Genomic DNA, 23,917 nt, shown 5'->3' with positions numbered 1-23,917 from the left:
TATAAATGCAAGTTGTTGTTGTTTTATTACAAAAAAACTCGTCATTGCGGGGTGTGCAGTGATTGACAGCACTGTTTTTTTATCTCCAAGACCCGGGTTCAAATCCAGCCCAGGGTCTTGAAAGTCTTTCCTCTTTGCAACCATAGGAGCCCTAACTGTAACGAGCTTGGACAGTGGGAGAACCTTCACCACATGGACTGCAGCGGTTCAAGAAGGCGGCTCACCACCACCTCCTCAAGGGCAATTAGGGATGGGCAATAAAGGCTGGCCTTGCCAGCAATGTCCACATCCAATGAACGAATTAAAAAAAAGTCTTGACTTTGTTTCTAGAGTTCCATAACACTAAACTGCTCATAACACGCCAGAAAAGAGGCAATCTTACTCAAAGGGGATATTAGAACGATTAATGTGGGAAATAGAGAAGTCACATGTTCCAGTTGGAGGTGGTGTTCTGAGACTAACATGTCATTTATCTCATTGCTGTTTGCTGGATCTTGCTGTGCACAAATTGGCTGCTGAAGTGACTACACTTCAAAAATAATTCATTGTCTGTGAAGCACTTTGGGGCATCCTGAATTTGTGAAAGGCACTTTATTTTCCTTTTATAGTACAGCTAATCCACACTCACGTTGAGCTGAGTGTGTTCAGTGGGGCCGTTTTGCCATTATATAAAAAGATGTCTATAATGCAGAGAGCACGTAAAGAACCAGCTCAGGGATAACAAAATTAAACAAAATCCACAAACCTAGAATCAATTCAGTTCACAAGAACAATTCCTTAAAGTATGTGTCAGAGAATTGGTTGAGCCAACTGTACAGAATTATAGTTTCAAACATACTTGATTTGAAGAGTTGTGCTATTTTGGTTTTTATTTTGCCTTTAGGACACTGGCGACCAGACTAATGAAACCAACTGATCAATACATAAAAACTAATGGCAACTGGAAGGAGTTTCAAGGCTGCAGTTCAATCAAAGATTCCTGAATGTACGGAGTCATAAGAACATAAGAAACAGGAGCAGGAGTAGGCCAATCGGCCCCTCGAGCCTGCTCCGCCATTCAATAAGATCATGGCTGATCTGATCCTAACCTCAAATCTAAATTCATGTCCAATTTCCTGCCCGCTCCCCGTAACCCCTAATTCCCTTTACTTCTAGGAAACTGTCTATTTCTGTTTTAAATTTATTTAATGATGTAGCTTCCACAGCTTCCTGGGGCAGCAAATTCCACAGACCCACCACCCTCTGAGTGAAGAAGTTTCTCCTCATCTCAGTTTTGAAAGAGCAGCCCCTTATTCTAAGATTATGCCCCCTAGTTCTAGTTTCACCCATCCTTGGGAACATCCTTACCGCATCCACCCGATCAAGCCCCTTCACAATCTTATATGTTTCAATAAGATCGCCTCTCATTCTTCTGAACTCCAATGAGTAGAGTCCTAATCTACTCAACCTCTCCTCATATGTCCACCCCCTCATCCCCGGGATTAACCGAGTGAACCTTCTTTGTACTGCCTCGAGAGCAAGTATGTCTTTTCTTAAATATGGACACCAAAACTGTATGCAGTATTCCAGGTGCGGTCTCACCAATACCTTATATAACTGCAGCAATACCTCCCTGTTTTAATATTCTATCCCCCGAGCAATAAAAGCCAACATTCCGTTGGCCTTCTTGATCACCTGCTGCACCTGCAAACTAACTTTTTGATTTTCTTGCACTAGGACCCCCAGATCCCTTTGTACTGCAGTACTTTCCAGTTTCTCGCCATTAAGATAATAACTTGCTCTCTGATTTTTCCTGCCAAAGTGCATAACCTCACATTTTCCAATATTGTATTGCATCTGCCAAATCTCCGCCCACTCACCCAGCCTGTCTATATCCCCTTGTAGGTTTTTTATGTCCTCCTCGCTCTCTACTCCCCCATCTTTGTATCATCTGCAAACTTTGATATGTTACACTTGGTCCCCTGCTCCAAATCGTTAATATAGATTGTAAAGAGTTGGGGACCCAGCACCGACCCCTGCGGAACACCACTGGCTACTGGTTGCCAGTCCGAGAATGAACCATTTATCCCAACTCTCTGCTTCCTGTTAGATAACCAATCCTCCACCCATGCCAGAATATCACCCCCAATCCAGTGATTCTTTATCTTGAGCAATAATCTTTTATGTGGCACCTTGTCGAATGCCTTCTGGAAGTCTAAATACACTACGTCCACTGGTTCCCCTTTATCCACCCTGTACGTTATGTCCTCAAAGAACTCAAGCAAATTTGTCAGACATGACTTCTCCTTCATAAAGCCATGCTGATTTTGTCCTATTAAATTATGTTTATCCAAATGTTCCGCTACTGTCTCCTTAATAATAGACTCCAAAATTTTACCCATCACCTGACGAAGGAGCAAAGCTCCGAAAGCTTGTGATTTCAAATAAAGCTGTTGGACTATAACCTGGTGTTGTACGACTCCGTACATTTGTCCACCCCAGTCCATCACCGGCATCTCCACATCAAAGATTCCTGACCCAGAGCATAAACCTCGAGCAGAGAGATCAAGTTGTTTATGACCATTGGAATTCCAAGGTCAAATGTTATTCTTGTACAAATATTCATGTACGTCTTCTTCGCGGGTCCTCGTGATTCTGTCATGACAGAGGCGGCAAATGTGCTTGACACTGCTGCTGCAGAGGTCAAGGATTGTAAGCTGCCTCTGTGCAACTGGGCTGAGAGAGGATGTGAAGCATCAATCAGGGTTCCCACTCCTGATCACTATCCAGCGGCCCAGCTGAAAAATGTGCATCCATTGAAAATTGGATCAGAACAGGATCAGGTTTGGTCTCCATGTCAAATAGTCTGCTTGATAGTTAAAACGATTCAGTGCCTTCAAGAAGGGAGGGCAGAAATGTTGGCAAAAATATCCAACAAAAACATGTCTTTTTAGTACTTTTTATTTTTAAGAAAAGATACTTCAACACCATATGTTCACTGTTGTAAGTGAGTGCACTGCCACGGAAATTTGTTGTAATTTTATTTGAGTTTTCACTGACAAGTAACTAAAATACAGGTTACAAACTGTGGTGCCTGAGGAAAATAAATGTAAACCATCACACTACCTGATCCAGGAGTGGTGTACTTTGCTTGGGCCTTTACTTCCCAGCTATTTGTTCTATTTATATCACCTCTTGGTAAGGGTGAAGAGAACTTTTTTTTATATAAACTTTACAGCACAGAAACAGGCCATTCGGCCCAACTGGTCCATGCCAGTGTTTATTCTCCACACGAGCCTCCTCCCACCCTACTTCATCTAACCCTCTCAGCCCAATATCCTTCTAGTCCCTCCTCCCTCATGTACTTATCTAGCTTCCCCTTAAATGCATTTATGCTATTCGCATAGATATATGTATTAAAATTGTATTGAACCTTGTATAGCTCAGTACAAGTTTAATACATATATCTATGCAATAGATAGTTCTGTGCACAGTTCTGGTCTCCATATTATAAAAAGGATATAGAGGCACTGGAGAAGGTGCAAAAAAGATTTACAAGGATGATACCAGAACTGAGAGGTTATACCTATCAGGAAAGATTGAACAGGCTGGGGCTCCTTTCTCTGGAAAAAAGGCTGTGGGGTGACCTGATAGAGGTCTTTAAAATTATGAAGGGGTTTGATAGGGTAGACGTAGAGAAGATTTTACTAATTCTCCTAACTTGTGGGGGAGACCAAAACTAGGGGCCATAAATATAAGATAGTCACTAATAAATCCTCTAGGGATTCAAGAGAAACTTCTTTACCCAGAGAGTGGTCAGGATGTGGAACTTGCTGCCACAAGGAGTGGTTGAGGCAAATAGCATAGATGCATTTAAGGGGAAGCTCGATAAACATGAGGGAGAAAGGAATAGAGGGTTATGCTGATAGAGTTAGATAAAGAGGGGTGGGAGGAGGCTCATGTGGAGCATGAACATTACCACAGAGCAGTTGGGTTGTTTCTGTGCTGTACATTCTATGTAATTCTATGTATTATAATATATATCCATTTTATTTCTTCCACAATAATGCAGACCTACTGTCATGTGACTGACTAGCCTTGATAGGGACAGGCTCAAAATCGCCCGCTTTGCAAAGGTATCTTCCCACTATTGGTGGGGGAGGGGGGGAACTCAATCTGGGCATCAGAATGGGTGCCTTTGGAGACATGTCTCTGTTGAGGCAGTTCTGAATGTGCGAGGGCGTCTCTGATAATATCAGCCACGTTTAGGGGGACAAGATTGCAGTTACCTTCCAGAAGTCTTCAGCCGCGCACCAACACAGCGAGACATCCTTATCACTTCAATTCTAAAACAAATCCTCAGTGTTACTCAGGTACAAGTCGGCAGACAATTCTAATTTTTTTTTAAATATTTAATTTTAGTAGGTGCAGTGTTCAATGCATGACATAACACTGCAGGGAAAACCTCCATAGGTCATTTTGTGGATTATAATTTTATTATTTCGAAAGGAAAAATAGCACACTGGAAAGCATAAGGAATAATAATGTATCAAAATTACATCTTTCCTTCTATGGACAAAAACCTAGGCCTAGAAATTTGGTTCGCGTAGCGCCATATTGGGTAAGGACAGACAAGAGGCGTCCTTTACCCACGCCTGAAGCTAGCAGTGGCCCGTTCTTCAAGGAGGGCCCCTCCCACGACGCTGGCCTCATGCGGTCCGAGGCCCAATACTCGGGGCTCCTCAGACCTCTCCATTTGTGCAAGGGGTAACTCCACTGTGGTGGGGGGGGGACCCGAATTTCTCGGCCTACCCTCTCAACCTGTAGAATACATTTTTGGACATCAGGCGGTCAAACAGTGACCAATTCACAGTTAGTGAGAGAAAATTCTACCTGATATCATGGCTTTCTCTCCGCTCTATCTACACTCTCACCGCCTTGATTCTGACGTAACGGAATTTAAAAAAAATAACGATACAGAAATAGCAATACGTGTCTTGAACACTCAAGCAGTTTTGGAATTGTATGAATTTTGAATGAAACCCTCCTGTAATAATAAGCAATGGAGCCCTAATTACATTTTAAACCCAGATTAATATTTAATTAAACGTTGCTATGTTTTTGGATGGTAATCAAAATAATACATTATGCAAAATTATACATGAAGTGATCCGAAGTCTATTTGATAAAAATGCTAATGATCTAGCAAACTCCTTTCTCCACAGAGACCCCAGTTCCTAATAGCAAAACAGCTCTTACGCTTGCTACTAAAGCTAATGTAGGTCAACCACAGAATGTTGGAACAGTGGTTGACAGCAACGAAAGGCAATAAAGGATAGGCACTCTCAAATAAAACGGTGTAGCCAAGGCCCATCAGTTCAAGTTGTCGGGACAGGACAGAGTTATGATTTAACTGTTTAAAACTGACAGGGTATTTCTCATGCCTTTGGCAGAATATCCCACACGTACGTGATGGACGTGCTATCCAAAATAGGTTTTGGGGGGATTCTGCGATTGGATCTGACTGCTCTACGCGGACATCCGTAGCGCAGTCCTAATCAACGGGTCGGAGTCATAGAGCTTTCCGATCGGATCTGGAGTCAGGCAGGGCTGTCCTCTCTCCGCAGTCTTGTTTGTATGTTGTATCGAGCTGTTTGCCGCGTCCATCAGGAAGGACGCAGGTATCGGGGGGGTGACGATCCCAGGCAGCGGAGGCTCTCAGGTTAAGGCCTCCCTGTACATGGACAACATCACCGTCCTCTGCTCCGATCAGCAGACGGTCCACACACTGATGGGCATCTGCGACCATTTCGAGCTGGCCTCGGGGGCCAGAGTGAACCGCAGTAAAAGCGTGGCCATGTTCTTTGGCACGTGGTGACGGGGTCCCTTGTCCCCTTCACCATTAGGTCCAACTATCTGAAGGTGCTGGGGATCTGGTTCAGGGGGCCCCGGCCTGCACAAAGAACTGGGAGGAGCAGACCGCCAAGGCCAAACAGAAGCTTGGTATGTGGATGGGGCGATCCCTCTCCATAACCGGCAGGATCCTGGTGATAAGGTGTGAGGTACTCGCGGTGTTGCTCTACATGGCCAGGACCTGGCCCGTTCCCCACAACTCCGCCGTCACAGTCACCCGAGCTATCTTCCACTTTGTCTGGAGGACTAAGGTAGAACGCATCCACAGGGCCACCATATACAGCCCCCATTCAAAGGGGGAAGAGCATCCCCAATGCCGCTCTGATCCTGACGGCCACCTTTGTGTGTGGCTGCCTCAGGATGTGTGTAGAGCCCCAGTACGCAAACACCAAGTGTCACTACGTGCTGGGTTTCTACCTGTCCAACACACTGAGAATGCTGGGTCTGACCACTCTGGCCGAGCAGGCTCAGGATGTCCCGTCCAGCTGGACCGTCCTCCCCCCACCAGTCCCAGGTGGAGAAGTTCCTGAGGAGGAACCCCTTCGACCACAAGGCCGTCACAGTGATCGACATGAAACGTTCTAAGAGTCCTGCAAGGAATGGAGAGGGTGGACTCGATCGGTTTCTTCCCTGACCAGACAGCCATTTGATAGAACGTCTCGTCGCCAGAACTGACCAACAGGCACCACGATGTAGCCTGGATGGTGGTGAGAAAGGCCCTCTCAGTGCGGTCCTTCCAACACACATGGAACCTCAGCGCCACCGCGAGCTGTCCTCGAGGCTGTGGTCGGGGGGGAGGCCGTCTTCCACCTCCTGATGGACTGCCCCTTTGCGCAGAGGGTGTGGAGAGAGATGCGCTGGTATCTGTCCCAGTTCATCCCCAACAGTTTGGTAACACAGGACGCTGTGCTCTACGGACTGTTCCCCGGGACGCACACCGAGACAGATATCACCTGCAGCTGGAAGGCCATCAACTCGGTGAAGGAGGCCCTTTGGTCCACCCAAAATATGCTGGTCTTCCAGCTGAAGGAGCTGTCCACGACCGAGTGTTGCCGACTGGCACACTCCAAAGTCCAGGAGTATGTGCTGCGGGACGCACTGAGGCGAGGTGCAACCTACGCAAAGGCTCTATGGGGAAAGGCCACCCCACCTTGTATTGTACATCATGGGCTCAATTTTGAAACAGAGCCAGGAAGGGGGCGGTGGGTCAATTTGAGGCTGGGAAACCCATAAGTACGGGTTTCCCAGACGTCCTTACGATTTTGATGTAAGGACGTCCTTTAAGTTTTTTTGTCGGTTTCCTGTCTGACTGACCGGCTGATTGACAGGCTGGTCTCAATCGGACGGGAGACCAGCCAGGGAGAGGACATCTGCAGGTAAGTAAGCAGGTAAGACTTTGTTTGCATGGGGGGAGGGGTGGGATAGGTGGGCATGGGGCATTGGTGGGCATGGGGCATTGGTGGGCATGAGGCATTGGTGGGCACAGGGGTCGCGAGTCATGGGGGATGGGATCGGGGGTCAGTCACGGGGGCGGCAGCATCAGGGGTCATTGAGGGGGTCCGCGATCGTTGAGAGGGAGGGTTGGGGATTGGGGTCGGGGCATCAGGGTCAGAGATCGGGGTCGGAGGATCGGGGCTGGAGGTCCGCGATCGGGGGTGGGGGGGGGGGGGGCGGTCGGATGCAGGTAGGTTTGTTGGGCCTGGGGGAAGCACTCCTGCTCCTTCGGGCCCACAAGCTGTGCCTTTCTAGGCACTTACCTGCAGTCTTGGGCCTTCTTACTTCCTTTCACAAGGCGTAAAACAGAAGGCCCGGGAATCTTGGCCCCCCGGGGTTAAAATCGGGAATTACTGAAAAATGGAGGCCTGAAGACCCCTTGAAAGGTTTTAAGGTCTGACCCGCCTCCTGGGAACGGGTTGGCCGCCTGCCCCTCGTCCCGCCCCGGTGAAAACCGGAAATGGACACGTCGGAAGCAGGTTGGGGGCCGGTCTGAAATGATGGGAATTTTCAATGCCCCCACCGCCCCTAACCCACCTGTTTTATAGTTTTAAAATCGAGCCCCATGAGTCATAAGAAATATTGTGTTTGAATTGTGATAATGAGATCGCTTTGTGTACGATCTGTGGTGTTTTGGCTTGACTTGTACTGGTTTGGAATTGTGATATTTACCTTGAATTGTGTGTATCTTTAAATTCTATGAAACAAAGTATACTTTGAAATTAAAAAAAAATTCTACAACAAATATCTCCAACTTTCTGCCTTCTTTATCCAATTTCCTTCCCTCCTCTTCTGAACATGGAGGATCACTTATTCCAAGGTGCCAGGAGCCCTCCTGTACATCATCCATTTTTCTTTCCCTTGCGTGAGTGCCACCAAAATATTCACCAGCAGGAAGCAACACAGCGGAGACTGATCTTCTCCTCACCTTATGTTCCCTTTGGTTTGGGTTGCCAACTCTGGCTGGATGTATTCCTGGAGGTTTCATCACATGACCTTCTCCCTCCAACCGCCCCGCCCCCACACTCCACCCATTGGTCGTCCAACATGCCCATCCTTGCGACACACCGTCTTCCAACGGCCAATTGGAAAGCAAACAGACTCTTCATTATCCGATTGGATGATTCTTGACTCTCAGTCAAACAGCCTTTCCCCTCTCCAATATTTTTATAATAAATTGTTGAAAGAAAATTATTTTTTTAATGCCCCTATGGTTTTTCTCCTGGGTGTTGCTCCCAGCAGTAACCTGGAGATTAATCTTCAATTCCTGGAGACTCCAGGGCAATCCTGGAGGGTTGGCATCCCTACCTTTAATGCACGTTCCCACAAGGATCGCTGAACGATAATTGGGAGCGGGAAGCTGGGCTGAATTTTCCCTTTCCGGCCAACCGGGGACACTGAGGCAAACCATAGCGACTTCCAACAGCTGCTTCTAGCTGAGATAGACTAGCTCGGCAGATACAAAGCATTGTAACCTGATCTGCACGGCTCAGGTGCAAGACTGTGCAGTGCATTTGTTCACTGAGTATCTTGGCATCGCTTTCAGTACCCCGTCAAAGTTTTATGTATTTCCAAAAAAAAAAGAGAAAAACCTTTTGAAGAATTCAGCCCCCACCACTTACACCGTCCCACCTTATCCAGGGCTGTCCTCTACATCGAGCAAATGGCGCTGACTGTTTGCCATTACCATAGGCATCAGTTACAAAGGTGGCACTTAAACTGTATTACCTGGGTGGGTTATTTTGGGCAGTTGAAGTGCGATTATCTGTTATTAAGTCCTAACCCCAGCCACATGGCCTCTAGAACGCCTTCCTGCCGGCTTGATGAGCTGGGCATCTTCTGGCTCCGTTTTAAACTTTGGGGAAAGCGGTTACATAGGCCAACTGTTTTCTGCCTCAAAAATTAGGTGGGGACTGTTCTGAGCAACGATCTTTGGTTTCCCAGTGTTTTCCAATACATTCATCTACAGAAAATCACATGTTGAATACTGGAAGTTCTATATTTTGAAAGCTGTCCTTGCTGCTCACAGAGATGAAATAAGTGACCTGATTAGTTGTTCCTCCTCCTTTTCTATATCCATCTTGCATCAACGGGGTAAAATAGAATGGGGCTCTTGTGATGCAACAGAATGATGTTATGCTTCGAGATTCTTACCTAGTTGGCCTGGAAGGGAGTGTTAGTTTAAGTTATAATGGGGGTAATTTTCACCTTCATTGCTTGGGAGCTGACAGATCACCTGTCTGTTATAGAACCTGCCTGAATTTTGTTTCCACTGATTTCAATGGAAATGAAAATTGAGCCTAGGAACAGGAGTAGGCCATTCAGCCCGTCCAGCCTGTTCTGCCATTCAATGAGATCATGGCTGATGTGTATCTTAACTCCATCTACTTACATGAACTTATATTACAACAGTGACTACACTTCAAAAGTACTTAATTGACTGTAAAGCGCTTTGGGACTTCCTTAGGTCGTGAAAGGCGCTATAGAAATGCAAGACTTTCTTTTCACCCACCTTGTTCCGTAACCCTTAATACCCTAGCCTAACAAAATTCTATCAACTTAGTTTTAAAATTTTTCCATTGACCCCCAGCCTCAATAGCTTTTTGGGGGAGAGAGTTCCTGATTTCCACTACCCTTTGTGTGAAGAAGTGCTTCCTGACATCACCCCTCAACGGCCTAGCTCTAATTTTAAGGTTATTCCCCCCTTGTTCTAGACTCCCTCCACCAGAGGAAATACTTCTTCTCTAACTATCCTTTCAAATCCTTTAATCATCTTAAACACCTCAATTAGATTCACTAACAGTCGGGTGATTCGCTCCGCCAGTAAACTGCCCCAGTGGTGATGGTTAAAAAGAAACCCTTCTCCCCCCACCCACCGCAGAATGTGATGTTGGTATAAAGTCAGATTCAGGATACAAAGGGGTCCATTCCCTGAGTTCCAGCGTACTTTTCAGTCTCGATAGCATAAAGCCCGGAGCCACTGAAACAAAGGGTGGCTCAGAGTATAATCTGCTCTCCCGAAGGGAAATGGGCTGGCGTTTAAAACTGCTATCGCTATCAATTTGAGACACTGCGGGATTGTTAGCACATTCCAACATCTCTTAGTGATATTCGCACCTCCTATGATAGATTGGCTTATATTCACTGAGCTTAGCAGTGTCTGGCTGGATAGATAATATAGCCCCCTGGGGCAATGTTACTGCCATGGGACCCACACCAAGGAGAACTATGGTCATTTTAATTGGCAGTGTAATGAGCCGACCCTGACCCAGAGGGTTGGGCGAGGGTCAAAGGTTAGCTTTGTCAGCCCATATTTTTCTGGAAATCAGTCTGCTCAAGTCTGAATTTGAGACAGTCAGAGAGACAAGAAACTCTCTGCCTATAGTTAGCATCAGTCAGTTCAGCAAGTACAGACTGGTACGGGGTGAAATTCTACTTCGGGCAGTAGCGGACTGTCTGCCCGTTACACAACCCACCTGATTTCAGTGGGAAGGGCGGGGTGTATAACGGACGGCCGGTCCGCTCTCGCCCGACTTGGGTCACCACTAACATTGAATTTCACCCCTATAAAGTGAAATTAGGCCCATATCAAGGGCTAGGTTTGCGTAATTCATTATTTTTGATGTTAAGAGCGCTGATAATAAATAGACTGCATTTCACTGAAAACTGTATTCTGTTCAGTCATCTGTTCCCCGTAAAATGAACCAGTTTTTTTTGGTTTACAATTGGCCTTCTCTCACTAGAGTGATTATTAGTATGCCTTCTGGAAGGTAAGAGAAATGCATATGGGGGCAGATGCGAGATCACAATATCCAATACACGCAATGAGGGGACTTATTGTTAAGACCCCGGGTCAAAGTATCATATGACTAGGTATTGGGGGTAGCAATGGTACTATCCAGATCCTTGAGTCCACTCACAGGAGAGAACGGTCACTCGGAACCTGAGAATATATCTGACGCAGAGCGAAAAAATTGATTGCGATTTAGTTAACAGTCATGTTTTCTAGAATTTTATATTTACTAAAAAGAAAGACTTTCATGACCTCAGGACGTCGATAAGCACTTTACAGCCAATGAAGTACTTTTGAAGTGTAGTCACTGTTGTGATGTAGGAAAGGCGGCAGCCACAAAAAGCAATATGTTAATGACCAGATAATCTGTTTTTAGTGATGTTGGTTGAGGGATAAATATTGGCCAGGGCACCGGGTAGAACTCCCCTGCTCTTCTTTGACATAGTGCCACAGGATCTTTTACATCCACCTCAGAGGGCAGACAGGGCCTCGGTTTAACATCTCATCCGAAATACTAATCAGAAGTATTCAGTGATCGGGAACTCACAGCAGAATACTAATAATTATTCTTGCCTTTTTTTAAAAATGGAAACTATTTATTTTGCTGTAATTTGCTTTATCCTGGAATAACAAAAATCATGCAAAATATTGTAGAGAAGATGTCCGTCAAATTTGGGCTATAAACATGGTAACAATTAGTAAGGGCAAGAAAGGATTTTATTAACAGGGGTGAGCAGTTAAATGATCAATTAACAGGAATGAATACAATGGCCACAGATAGCAAATCTTTTGGATTTTCAATATCTGTTCACTTAGCAGTTCATGATCACTCGACGGTCACTGAGGTGATGTCAACTGTGTCAACTGATATCATCTTATCGGGCTTTCACTGTGTTAAACACTGACCCTTGCACGGATCCATAATTAGAAGGCAGTATTTAACTCTGCCTTCAACAGAAGAGAGAAGAAAGCTTTGTCGAAAGCCATGTATTTCAGATCAAAGCTGGACAAGGGGCGGCAATTGGATTTGTAACTATTTGGCTATTGCATTTTTTGGGCCGGAGGCAGCATAAATGTATAACAAATTAAAATATATATATATATATATATATATATAAACTCAGTTATAGAAAAATAAATCTGGCTTGTAATAGAAACAAAATGAGCCTGTTCTTCCAATGGTGGGTTAGATAACAGCAGATGTGAGATTGGGGTTATGATGTGGAAATTACAATATCAAAATGTATTCATGTGGATTTCATGTCCTGGTTGTGAGAAGTACCTGAATATTTCATTCTTCCTCAATCTATTACTTTAAATAGATGATTTCTGTACTGACATTCTTCCAAGAAGAATGTGAAGGTGCCCAACATTGCCCAGCCAATAAAGCGAGAGAAGGAGGCATTTAACAATTTCCTGATAGCAAATCGAGACATGCACTTCATGTTCAAGAGTCACTGAGGCACCTCTACAGCTCTCCGAAAGACATCAGCTTCAGCTCTTAAGAAGTAGTCCCGTCACAGCTGGACATCGCATCAGATTTATTCCATTGACAGGGAATGATCATTTCTCGTAAGATTAAAAATAATTACCATTCACGTTGCTCTGGGTAAGTGCACAAAGTGGTAGCAAAACTACGCCAAGCAGCTGTCCGGTTTAATCCCCAGCCTATATTGGTGGCTGGTTCAGCCCAGGCATTGGTGAGAATACAACTGACCTTGGTGCCTCTAGTATGGGTGGAGAAAAATGAGCCAAGGCTCGCACTCCTGATTGTTACCCAGTGACCGGTCATTGTCCACATTTGGATTTGCTTTGTACCGATGCCATGGAGGCCACTTCTAATCATAGAATCGTACGGCACAGAAGGAGGCCATTCGGCCCATCATTCCAGTGCCGGTTCTCTAAAAGAGCTATCCAATTAGTAAAGTTCCCCATAGCCCTGCAAATTTTTCCTTTTTAAGTATGTATTCAATTCCCCTTTGAAAGTTACTATTGAATCTGCTTCCACCGCCCTTTTGGGCAGTGCATTCCAGATCATAACCACTCGCAGCGTAAAAAAATTTCTCCTCGTCTGCCCTCTAGCTTTTTTGCCAATTATTTTAAAACTGTGACCTCTGGTTACCGACCTTCCTGTCAGTGGAGACAGTTTCTCCCGATCTACTCTATTAAAACCCATCATAATTTTGAACACCTCTACTAAATCTCCCCTTAATCTTCTCTGCTTTATGAAGAACAATCCCATCTTCTCCAGTCTCTCCACATAAATGAAACCCCTCATCCCTAGTACTTTCTTGAAAGTTTGAAAACTTAGGCAGTTACATTTGTAATGTTTTTACAAAGTTGACTTAACAGTTCCTTTCCAACACTGGAAACGTCAGCACCAGTCAGAGGCTGGTAAGTGGAGCTGTGTGTCAGTGGTTCAGTAACTGATTTCCACCTTCGACACCGGCTGCCCATTCAAATTAGTCTGAGGTGCAGTAGAACCGGGGCACTGAGGTAGTTCTGCCTTGCAAACGACATGGCACAGATAAATATAGCACACATGCCTGGCCTCATACAGCCATATACTTACACTGCTGGTATTCACACATAGAATTACATAGAATTTATGGCACAGAAACAGGCCATTCGGCTCAACTGGACCATGCCTGTGTTTATGCTCCACACAAGCCTCCACTCACCCCTCTTCATCTCACCCTACCAGCATATCTTTCTATTCCTTTCTCCCTCATGTGTTTATCCAGCTTCCCCTTAAATGCATCCATGCCATTTGCCTCAACTACTCCTTGTGTTAGCAAGTTCCACATTCTAACCACTCTCTGGGTAAAGAAGTTTCTCCTGAATTCTTTATTGGAATTATTAGTGACTATCTTATATTTATGACCTCTAAAGTTTTGGACTCCCCCACAAGTGGAAACATCTTCTCTACGTCTACCCTATCCAACCCTTTCATAATCCTAAAGATCTCTATTAGGTCACCCCTTAGTCTTCCCTTTTCTAGAGATAAGAGCCCCAGCTCACAGAACACAGTTCTTTCAAAATGTTTCAAAGTTACAAAAAAGATACGGAAGATCCTCGAAAATACATTAGCACTATCCTGGGATTAAATACAATTCACCAACAAATTTCTGCAACTCTGCTTCAATTAATTTAATTACTTTTGTAACAACTGATCCAACGTAATATACAATTACCCGGAGAGTATTGAAGGAGAATGCTGCATCAAGCAGAAATGTATCAAAGATGACAGATATCACAGAATTATGGTACTTAGCAGGAACCTTTTTCATTTGGATAGATTAGGTTAAACATATAAATGACAGTGGAAGAGGCTTAAAGTAGTTTAGAATGTATGAGACTGAAATACTAATCAATTTTTTAAAATGCTACGCTCTCAGATTAAAAATTGGATGTCATTGGTAAATTCCTGAAATCCTGTGACGGAAAATGAATCAATCCCTCTCTCTCATTGGCACCAAGCTCTCTGGATATGAGATGGTCCCCAAACAGCAAAACTGGAATGGGTGTGGGAAGGTATGGGCACCCCATGCAAGACATTGTGAATGGATCTACACTTCAGGCTTCAATGAAACAGTAATGACTTTATTAAGGTTATACATCTTCAATTTGGATGTCAGAGACTAATGTATAAGCACTGAAAATTAAACGAGGCAAAGCATTAGCAGCACTAGAGATGGAACTGACAATGGAAAATTTATTTTAAAAAATTTAACATTTAACAATGGTAGCATAAATTCTCATTTTATGCTGAAAGTGAGCTAATCGCTCCATACATTATTAATCGCTCCTTATATTACTATTACTGCAGTCTTTGGAATACCATATAGGTTTTTTAAAAAAATTATGTGTACACAAGACTATGTACCGGGTTCTGAACTGAAATCACTGCAAAAGGTATAACATTCTCATAAATATAGATTCAAGAGAGAGAAAAAAAGACACAAATTGAGAGAAAGGGAGTGTCGGAGACAATGCATGAAAACGTGTATTTGAAGTGAAGAAAAGAAAACAGTTGTGAGAGAGAGAAACAGCAAATGAAACATGGGTAGAGTTAGACAGAGGAATGATAGGTAGAGATTTTTAAAAATTTGTTAGGTAGAGATGGATATACAATCACAGAGCGACAGCATCATGCAGCGTAGTTTCTTTTACTTACAATGGTGGTGGGTGTTGCCGCCAGCACACAGTACAGTACGAGTGGGGAGATGAAGCTTTCTTCCTCTGGTCCTGGGTATGGCTTCATTAAGTCACCGTCCTGGCAGAAGAACCCCTGGATGTGCACCTCGAACGTATCTGTGCACTCAAAGTAATAGGCAAGCAGCACAGTCCCAGCCATTATGACGAGCTGAAAGTACAGCATAGTTAACATAGAGATGAGCTGCCGTGGTGCCTCAGATCTTGTGGTCCCATAGTGCATGCTCCCTCCAGCATCCCAACAATTCTTCCGCTACTGAGCTACGTGCTCTCCCCATTGATCCTCCTGTTATATAAATCTTTTGGCAGATGACACTAATGAATGTTTCAGATTGAACTGGGGGCCAGAGCCTGGTACACGAGAGAACTGACGCTTTCAGTCGTAACTTTATCAAAAGAATGTCACTAATCATTAAGCGATCAATGTTGAATACAAAAGCAACATGTCCTGAAGTTAAACACCAAAATCAGGTCTATTTTTATCAGTCCATCTGTTTTCAGAGACATTTAAGGCTGGTGAAATGCTGGAAGGCTCTGGATTCGAGCACTCCGCATTTCTGGGTTAATTAAATCGTGCTTTATTATAGACCAGCTGGAACACACTCCCAAAGTACCAAAACCTCCTTTACATTTGAAAAGACAATGTGTTTTGTGACCACGCTCAAGTCTCAAAGTCACAGACAGGTGAGTCCTGAATTTTACAGAAGCACACTGTAGCAATCATATTCCAAAAACAGACCATTTACTGATTAAAAATTTAACTAGACTTTATTCAGAGTTAAGGGGGCAGTAACAGGTCTGATTTTATAACTTCTTCCTTGAGATTTTTTTCAAATAGAATGACTGTACTACATAGAATTACACAGAATGTACAGCACAGAAACAGGTCATTCGGCCCAACTAGTCTATGCTGGTGTTTATGCTCCACACGATCCTCATCCCACCCTAATTCATCGAAGCCTATCGGAATAACCTTCTATTCCTTTCTCCCTCATGTACTGTTTGTTTACTACAATCAGATAACATCTTTAACAAAGTTTCAGAGAAAAGTAAAGGATTAAAACACAGAACAATGCCTCAGCTCAACTAATCTTTCCACCTGTCATTATACAAGCTGTGAGAGAGTCTGTCACACTTTGAAGAGTCAAAAGTATCCAAGAAAGAGGAAGAAGGCAGTAATTTCATACTGTTTCTTCTGACCTGGAGGCAGAAACGTATAAGAACCTTCCAATCTGCAAAATCTCAGCACCAAACAGCAATTAAGCTCTTTCTGGCATCATTTAGATTTGGACCCTCAAACGGACAGGTCTGTTTAACATAGATCCTCCTTAGCAGCAGAATAGTACACTGTTCATGTTAAGGTGTAACACTCCTGTTTTATAAAACAGCATATCATCCTACTTACCATACATAAAACAATCCATACATAACATAATCCGCTAGTATATTAAAAGTAGCCTAACTCGCACTGCCCCGTTCACCCATCGCCCCCTGTGTCCACTGACCTTCATTGGCTCCCGGTCCGGCAACACCTCGAATTTAAAATTCTCATCCTTGTATTCAATTCCCTCCGTGGCCTTGCCCCTCCCTATCTCTGTACCCCCCTCCAACCCTACAGCCCTCCGAGATCTCTGCGCTCCTCAAATTCTGGCCTCTTGCGCATCCCGATTTCCATCGCCCCACCATTGGCGGCCGTGCTTTCAGCTGCCTAGGCCCTAAGCTCTGCAGCTCCCTCCCTAAACCTCACCGCCTCTCTACCTCTCTCTCCTCCTTTAAGACGTTCCTTAAAACCTACCTCTTTGACCAAGCTTTTGGTCACCTGTCCTAATATCTCTTTATGTGGCTCACTGTCAAATTTTGTTTGATGACGCTCCTGTGAAGTGCCTTGGGGCATTTTACTACATTAACGGCGCTATATATATGAAAGTTGTTGTTGTTCTATTTTCTATGTGGTGCGGTGCTATAGCGTTGTAGAGTCATTTTGATCAATTAGAGCATAAAACTAGACTTCACTTTATCCAATCACCTCAGCACAACACACGAAGCAATGGCCACCAGACCAGCTGTTTCTGCTGATAGGTTTTCCCCAGATGAATGTTGAGCATCACTAAGACTTGCTGTTCGTACTTTATATAACACCGCTCCAGCTTTAAATCACCAACAGCAATGCCAGAGGAGATCCACCAATAATTTAACCTTTCTTGTACCTTTTGACTGCAATGTATTTTTACATTCACTTTAATGAAGCCTGATTCCTTCTGAGGCTATTATTGGAACAAGCTTTTGTGTGTTGCAGTGAGGCTTGTTCTTGGTGCCACACCAGCATGACATAGTTTGTGGATTTGGACCCATGTTCCCTCACATGTGGTGTTTGCAATCTTAGCTATGTATCCTGGCAAGGCACCGTGTAAAGGCCAGATGCTTCCTCAAAAGAAAGGAGGGAGAATTGCCCTTGGCAACTGTTGTGCATATCTTCATAGCCAGGCTCTGAGCATCATGGGCAAAGTTATGGGCGCAGGCTGTTCATCTGCTCTCTTGGTCACGGATATTGTGCAGGGATCCAACTTTTTTTCTTTCAAATTGAGAAGGGCCAATGACAGGGAATTCCCAAAATTAAAAAGAATAAAAGAGAAGTAAAGGTAAATCAAGAATTAATGATTTAATGACATCAACCTAGGGTTTTTGAAAGCTTGAAGATTGTAGCAAGGAACGACTTCCTTGGAGGTAAGGACTTCCACAGTTTTGAAATTTGGGAAAGAATAGTTGATTTCAACATAGTGAGGATGTAGGACACAGGAAGACACAGGAAGAGTAACTAAGATGGCATATTTGGAGCTTAGAAGGAACAAGAGGAAAGTTCAGAGGAGCACTTACTGGAGGCTCTGGTGATCGTTAGTTAAAATGGCATTGGGATCATAGGTGCAAGCCCGATTTTTGCGAGCTCCTCCGAAACCTAAGAGTTAAAATGGCGGCGGGCCGGAACGCACGCAAAGGCGGAGGTAAGGACCCTGCCCCGATTATATCGTCATTATTCTTCGGGCGCTGGGAGTTAAAATCGGGGCTTAAATTAATGTAAATCAGGAAACACCCACTCAAAATAAATTTATAAATACAAAAGTACCGCAAATTTCAATTTACTGCATCTACCGTCAATGTTTTCTCAGCAGAATGACTTGGGCACAAAATTGCTGGCAGATTGGAGTTGCGTGAAATATCCTTTATGCTGATATTTCTCGATTTATAGTAGACCCGAATGGGCCAACATTTCCTCCAGCTTAACAGTGCCAAAACCAAAGCCATTGTCTTCAGCTCCTGCCCATATCTCTGGCTTCATCAACCTTCCCACGTACATGACAAGCTAGAAAAATAGCAGAAGTAGACCTACAAGTCACAATAAAGTTGCTAATACAAAATGGACCCAAATATAAGCCCGTGACCTGCAATAACAAGTAATTACACTGAAAGTGCAATGTCTTGTAATTTACACTGCAGGCATACCCAACAATCCTTCACTTCTTTGGAGAAAATAAACCATAAATATGACATAAATCATAGAATCATACAGCACAAAAGGAGGCCCTTCGGCCCATTGTGCCTAAACTGGCTCTTTGAAAGAGCTATCCACTTAGTCCCACTCCCCTGCTCTTTCCCCTTAGCCCTGCAAATTTTGTCTTTTCAAGTATTTATCCAATTCCCTTTTGGAAGTTACTACTGAATCTGCTTCCACCGCCCTTTCAGACAGCGCGTTCCAGATCATAACAACTCGCTGCGTAAAAAAAATTCTCATCTCCCCCTCTGGTTTTTTTTGCCTATTATTTTAAATCTGCGTCCTCTGGTTACCGACCCTCCTGCCAGTGGAAACAGTTTCTCCTTATTTAACCTATCAAAACCCTTCATGATTTTGAACACCTCTACTAAATCTCCCCTTAACCTTCTCTGCTCTGAGGAGAACAATCCCATCTTCTCCAATCTCTCCACATGACTGAAGTCCCTCATCCCTGGTATCATTCCGGTAAATCTTCTGTACACCATCTCTGAAGCCTTGAAGTCTTCCTAAAGTATGGTGCCCAAAGTTGGACAGATTACACCAGCTGAGGCCTAACCAGTGTTTTATGAAAGTTTACCATAATGTCCTTGCTTTTGTACTCTATGCCTCCGTTTATAAAGTCCAGAATCCCATATGCTTTTTTAACAGCCGTATCAACTTGTCCTGTCTCACTAAAATGAAACCCTTAAAAGGAATACAAGTGTTGACAGTATAAGAACATTTAGATTTTGTTTTCAATTATTTGGTGCATGTTCCAGCATTTTATAAGATATTAAGGGGAACGGATAGGGTGGATAGAGAGAAACTATTTCCGCTGGTTGGGGATTCTAGGAGTAGGGGGCACAGTCTAAAAATTAGAGCCAGACCTTTCAGGAGTGAGATTAGAAAATACTTTTACACACAAAGGGTGGTAGAAGTTTGGAACTTTCTTCCGCAAACGGCAATTGATACTAGCTCAATTGCTAAATTTAAATGTGAGATAGATAGCTTTTTGGCAACCAAAGGTATTAAGGGATATGGGCCAAAGGCAGGTATATGGAGTTAGATCACAGATCAGCCATGATCTTATCAAATGGCGGAGCAGGCACGAGGGGCTGAATGGCCTACTCCTGTTCCTATGTTCCTATATTCTGGAATCTTCGATGAATTTGGGTATTGAATCATCTAAAAAATAAGAGCCACTTGCTCCGCGTTATTGAAAACTACTCTATATCTACCATTTGGGAATTAATTATTTTTCTTCAAATTTTACATCTTTCTTTTCTCCTAGAAATAGCAGATAATCTATTACTGGGAGGAAAGAATATTAATTAATATTCTTTTTTTAAAAAAATGCCTAGCAGCAAATAGAATATTTGAACCTGATCTTATTGACTACAGGATCATTTCAATCAAATTTGGAATTGTACACGCTTCAGCTAAATGCTGCCCATCGCCCTTCCTTTCCCCCCACCCATGCATTTCTATTGAGGTCAGGGGGCATACTCCCCCAGAAATCATAGAATCATGGAAAATTTACAGCACAGAAGGAGGCCATTCAGCCCATTCTGTCTGTGCCGGCCAAAAATGAGCCACCCAGCCTAATCCCACTTTCCAGCACTTAGTCCGTAGCCCTGTAGGTTACGACAATTCAAGTGCTCATCCAGGTACCTTTTAAATGAGTTGAGGGTTTCTGCCTCTACCACCCTTTCAGGCAGTGAGTTCCAGACCCCCACCACCCTCTGGGTGAAAATATTTTTCTCAGGTCCCCTCTAATCCTTCTACCAATCATTTCAAAACTATGCCCCCTGGTTATTGAGCTCTCTGGTAAGGGAAATAGGTCCTTTCTATCCACTCTATCTAGGCCCTGCATAAATTTGAACACCTCAATTTAAATCACCCCTCATCCTCCTCTGTTTTAAGGAAAACAACCCCAGCCTATCCAATCTTTCCTCATAGCTAAAATTCTCCAGTCCTGGCAATATCCTTATAAATCTCCTTTGTACTCTCTCTAGTGCAATCACATCTTTCCTGTAATGTGGTGACCAGAACTGTATGCAGTACTCAAGCTGTGGCTTAACCAGTGCTTTATACAGTCCTAGCATAACCTCCCTGCTCTTATATTCTATGCCTCGGCTAATAAAGGAAAGTATCCCGTATGCCTTCTTAGCCATCTTATCTACTTGTCCTGATATCTTCAGGGGTCTGTGGACATGCACCCCAAGGTCCCTCACTTCCTCTACACCTCTCAGTATTTTTAAATCTTTACATTAAAAGTGGTGCATTTAATATTCAAGTACTTTTGAAGTGTAGCCACTGTTGCAGTCGTGTAGGAAACACAGCAGCCAATGTACACACAGCATGGTCCCACAAACAGCAATGTGATAATGACCAGATAATCTGTGTTAGTGATGTTGGTTGAGGGATAAATATCAGCCAGGGCAGCAGGGAGAACTCTCCTGCTCTTCTTCGAAATAGTGACATGGGATTCTTTACGTCCAGCTGAGAGGGCAGACGGGGCCTCGGTTTGACATCTCATCCAAAAGTGACAGTGCAGCACTCCCTCACTACTGCACTGAATTGTCAGCCTAGATTTTGTGCTTAAGTGGGACTAGAACCCACAACCCTTCTCACTGAGGCACAAATGCTACTGACTGAGCCACATCAAGTGCATCACCCAGGCTAAGTCTAGAGGTGCAAAACCTTGGGTGTACTGCTTGACTCCAAACTGAGTTTTCTCCCCCACACCTGATCCCAGACCAGCTTCTTTCACCTCTGAAATGTGACTCACCTCCACTCTTAACTCACTGACACCGATGTATGTCAGGAGCTCTATAGAAATGCATGTTATTGCAGTGCCAATCTATTTTCAACAATGCCGAGTTTAGTGCTCAACCCTTTCATTGCACACTGATATTGTAGGTTTATTTTTCTCCTGCGATGCCACTTCCAGAATTCAAGAGGGGGACGCAGTCCATTCTCTAAAGTGCTCTTGTGCTACACACCATTTTTGCGCCTCAGAGATCAGCCAGACAATCACTACAAAGTAAGCAAGACCGTCCGCTCCTACCCCGTTAACTGTAAAGGCAACAAGTTGCCATGTTCCCCAACATCCTGCTCTCAGAGACTTAAGATCGCTTCTGCATCTGTCAGAGGTTTGAAGCCCTAAGTCCGCCTGCAAATCACCATGACAAGGCAAAGGGAAAAGGAGAAACTGTGAGACATACAGAAAAGAGAGACAATAAGTGAACAACTGTGTGATTGGCACCGAATGCCAGGCATACAGATAGAGAGATAGACGTACAGAGAGAAAGAAATAGAGAATCACAGGAAGTGTGTAAGTGGCATACAGAGAGGGCGAGAGACATAGGGATGAGAAGAGACACAGCAAGAAAATCATCAGAAAAAAACAGGGCGATACAAAGGTGATGGGGTAAATGTACATCTTCACTGCATGGGCAGTAATCTGGCTGAGCACAGTGCCTGCCTACAGCACCCATCCAATGTTCACTCTGTTGAAATCAATGGAGTGAAAATCAGGTGACTTCTATAAGGGGCAGGCAATCCCTCTTCGTCAGATTGCTGCCCAAGTGGTAAAGACGAAAATTCACCCCCAAAGAGAGAAAGTGCGAGAGGTGGATAAGAGGGAGTGAGGGAAAGAGTGGAAAATAGACAAACAGAAAGACAACGATACTGAGACAAAAAGAATTAAGGAGTGCAAGAATTTTCTATGATTCTATAAAGTACCTGGGTGTGCACCTGAAGGGCCGTGACCTGACAAGGCTACAGACCAAGTGCTGGAAAGTGGGATTAGGCTGGGTGTCTCATTTTTAGCCGGCACGGACGCGATGGGCCGAATGGCCTCCTTCTATGCCATAAATTTTCTATAAATCTATGATTCTATAAGGCTGACGGAGGCAGTTACAGGAACAGAGACACACTTTCCTTTCTCTGCCCACGAGCAACACCAAGGGAGATCAATTAGTAATTTTTTTAAGTTAAATTAAAAAAGAAACTTATCTCCCCGATTAGGCTAGATCGGAAAAAGACATTAGGCATTAGAATATACTTCTAAAAGACTGAAAATTAAATGTCATGTCATGTGACCAGCACACTTTGGAAGACATATTGCTTACTGCCTTGGATATTTTTACAGCTGCATATAATGACATCACTATTCCAGGACAAATTGGAGATGATTGGGTAATTCCCCCATCAATTACGCCTGGAGACCACACTGCTGTAAGTGGGATTGATGTTACACACATAATTTGTATTATGTAACTATCCTCCACTCACTGCATTTTGCTGGAGAAATAATCCTGTTTGCTGTAGTTCATAGAGACTCTCTTTTAATAGACTCTGTTTGCTGTAGCGTGCAGAGACTCTGCATAAATAGACTCTGTTTGCTGTAATATGTGGAGACTTGTTACATAAATGTTTGCTGAGTAAATAGATTCTGTTTAAATAGACTCTGTTTGCTGTAATGCGTAGAGACTCTTGTTAAATAGGTGTTTACTGAGTAAATAGACTCTGTTTGCTGTAATGTGTAGAGACTCTTGTTAAATAGGTGTTTACTGAGTAAATAGACTCTGTTTGCTGTAATGTGTAGAGACTCTTGTTAAATAGGTGTTTACTGAGTAAACAGGCTCTGTTTGCTATAAGACCCGCCCCAACTCCAACTCACTGGCTGACACATAAGATAAGAAACATAAGAAATAGGAGCAGCAGTAGGCCATACAACCCCTCGAGCCTGCTCCGCCATTCAATAAGATCATGGCTGACCTTCGACCTCAACTCCACTTTCCCACCCAATCCCCATATCCCTTGATTTCCCCTTAAGAATGGTCTCAATACTCACTCCGTATTTTTAATTCCTTCTTTTTAAAACCATTTAACTTTGGAGTGAGGAAAAGCCAGGGAAGAAGTAGAAGGACAAAGACTGAGGGTGGGGCTAGGAGGCCGTGGGACCCAAAGATTGGCAATCAAGCTCAGAG

At 43.8% G+C, this 23,917-nt stretch overlaps 1 protein-coding gene across 5 annotated transcripts in view; it reads right to left on the bottom strand.

The window, feature by feature from the left end:
- The window catches only part of plppr1 (phospholipid phosphatase related 1), a 114,618-nt gene that overhangs the window by 44,404 nt on the left and 46,297 nt on the right, over positions 1–23,917 (bottom strand). For 3 of the 5 annotated variants that reach the window (XM_067982279.1, XM_067982276.1, XM_067982277.1), the window contains exon 3: positions 15,357–15,545. In XM_067982279.1, the coding sequence (XP_067838380.1) occupies positions 15,357–15,545 (189 nt within the window). Of the gene's footprint in view, positions 1–15,356; positions 15,862–23,917 lie in introns of those variants that run through there. The other 2 variants (XM_067982275.1, XM_067982278.1) reach the window with 2 other exon arrangements.

This window comes from Heptranchias perlo, chromosome 4, assembly GCF_035084215.1.
Source record: "Heptranchias perlo isolate sHepPer1 chromosome 4, sHepPer1.hap1, whole genome shotgun sequence".
NCBI classification, from domain to species: domain Eukaryota; kingdom Metazoa; phylum Chordata; class Chondrichthyes; order Hexanchiformes; family Hexanchidae; genus Heptranchias; species Heptranchias perlo.
Note: the sequence above shows the minus strand (reverse complement) of the source record. Positions and strands in the feature narration are given on the sequence as shown.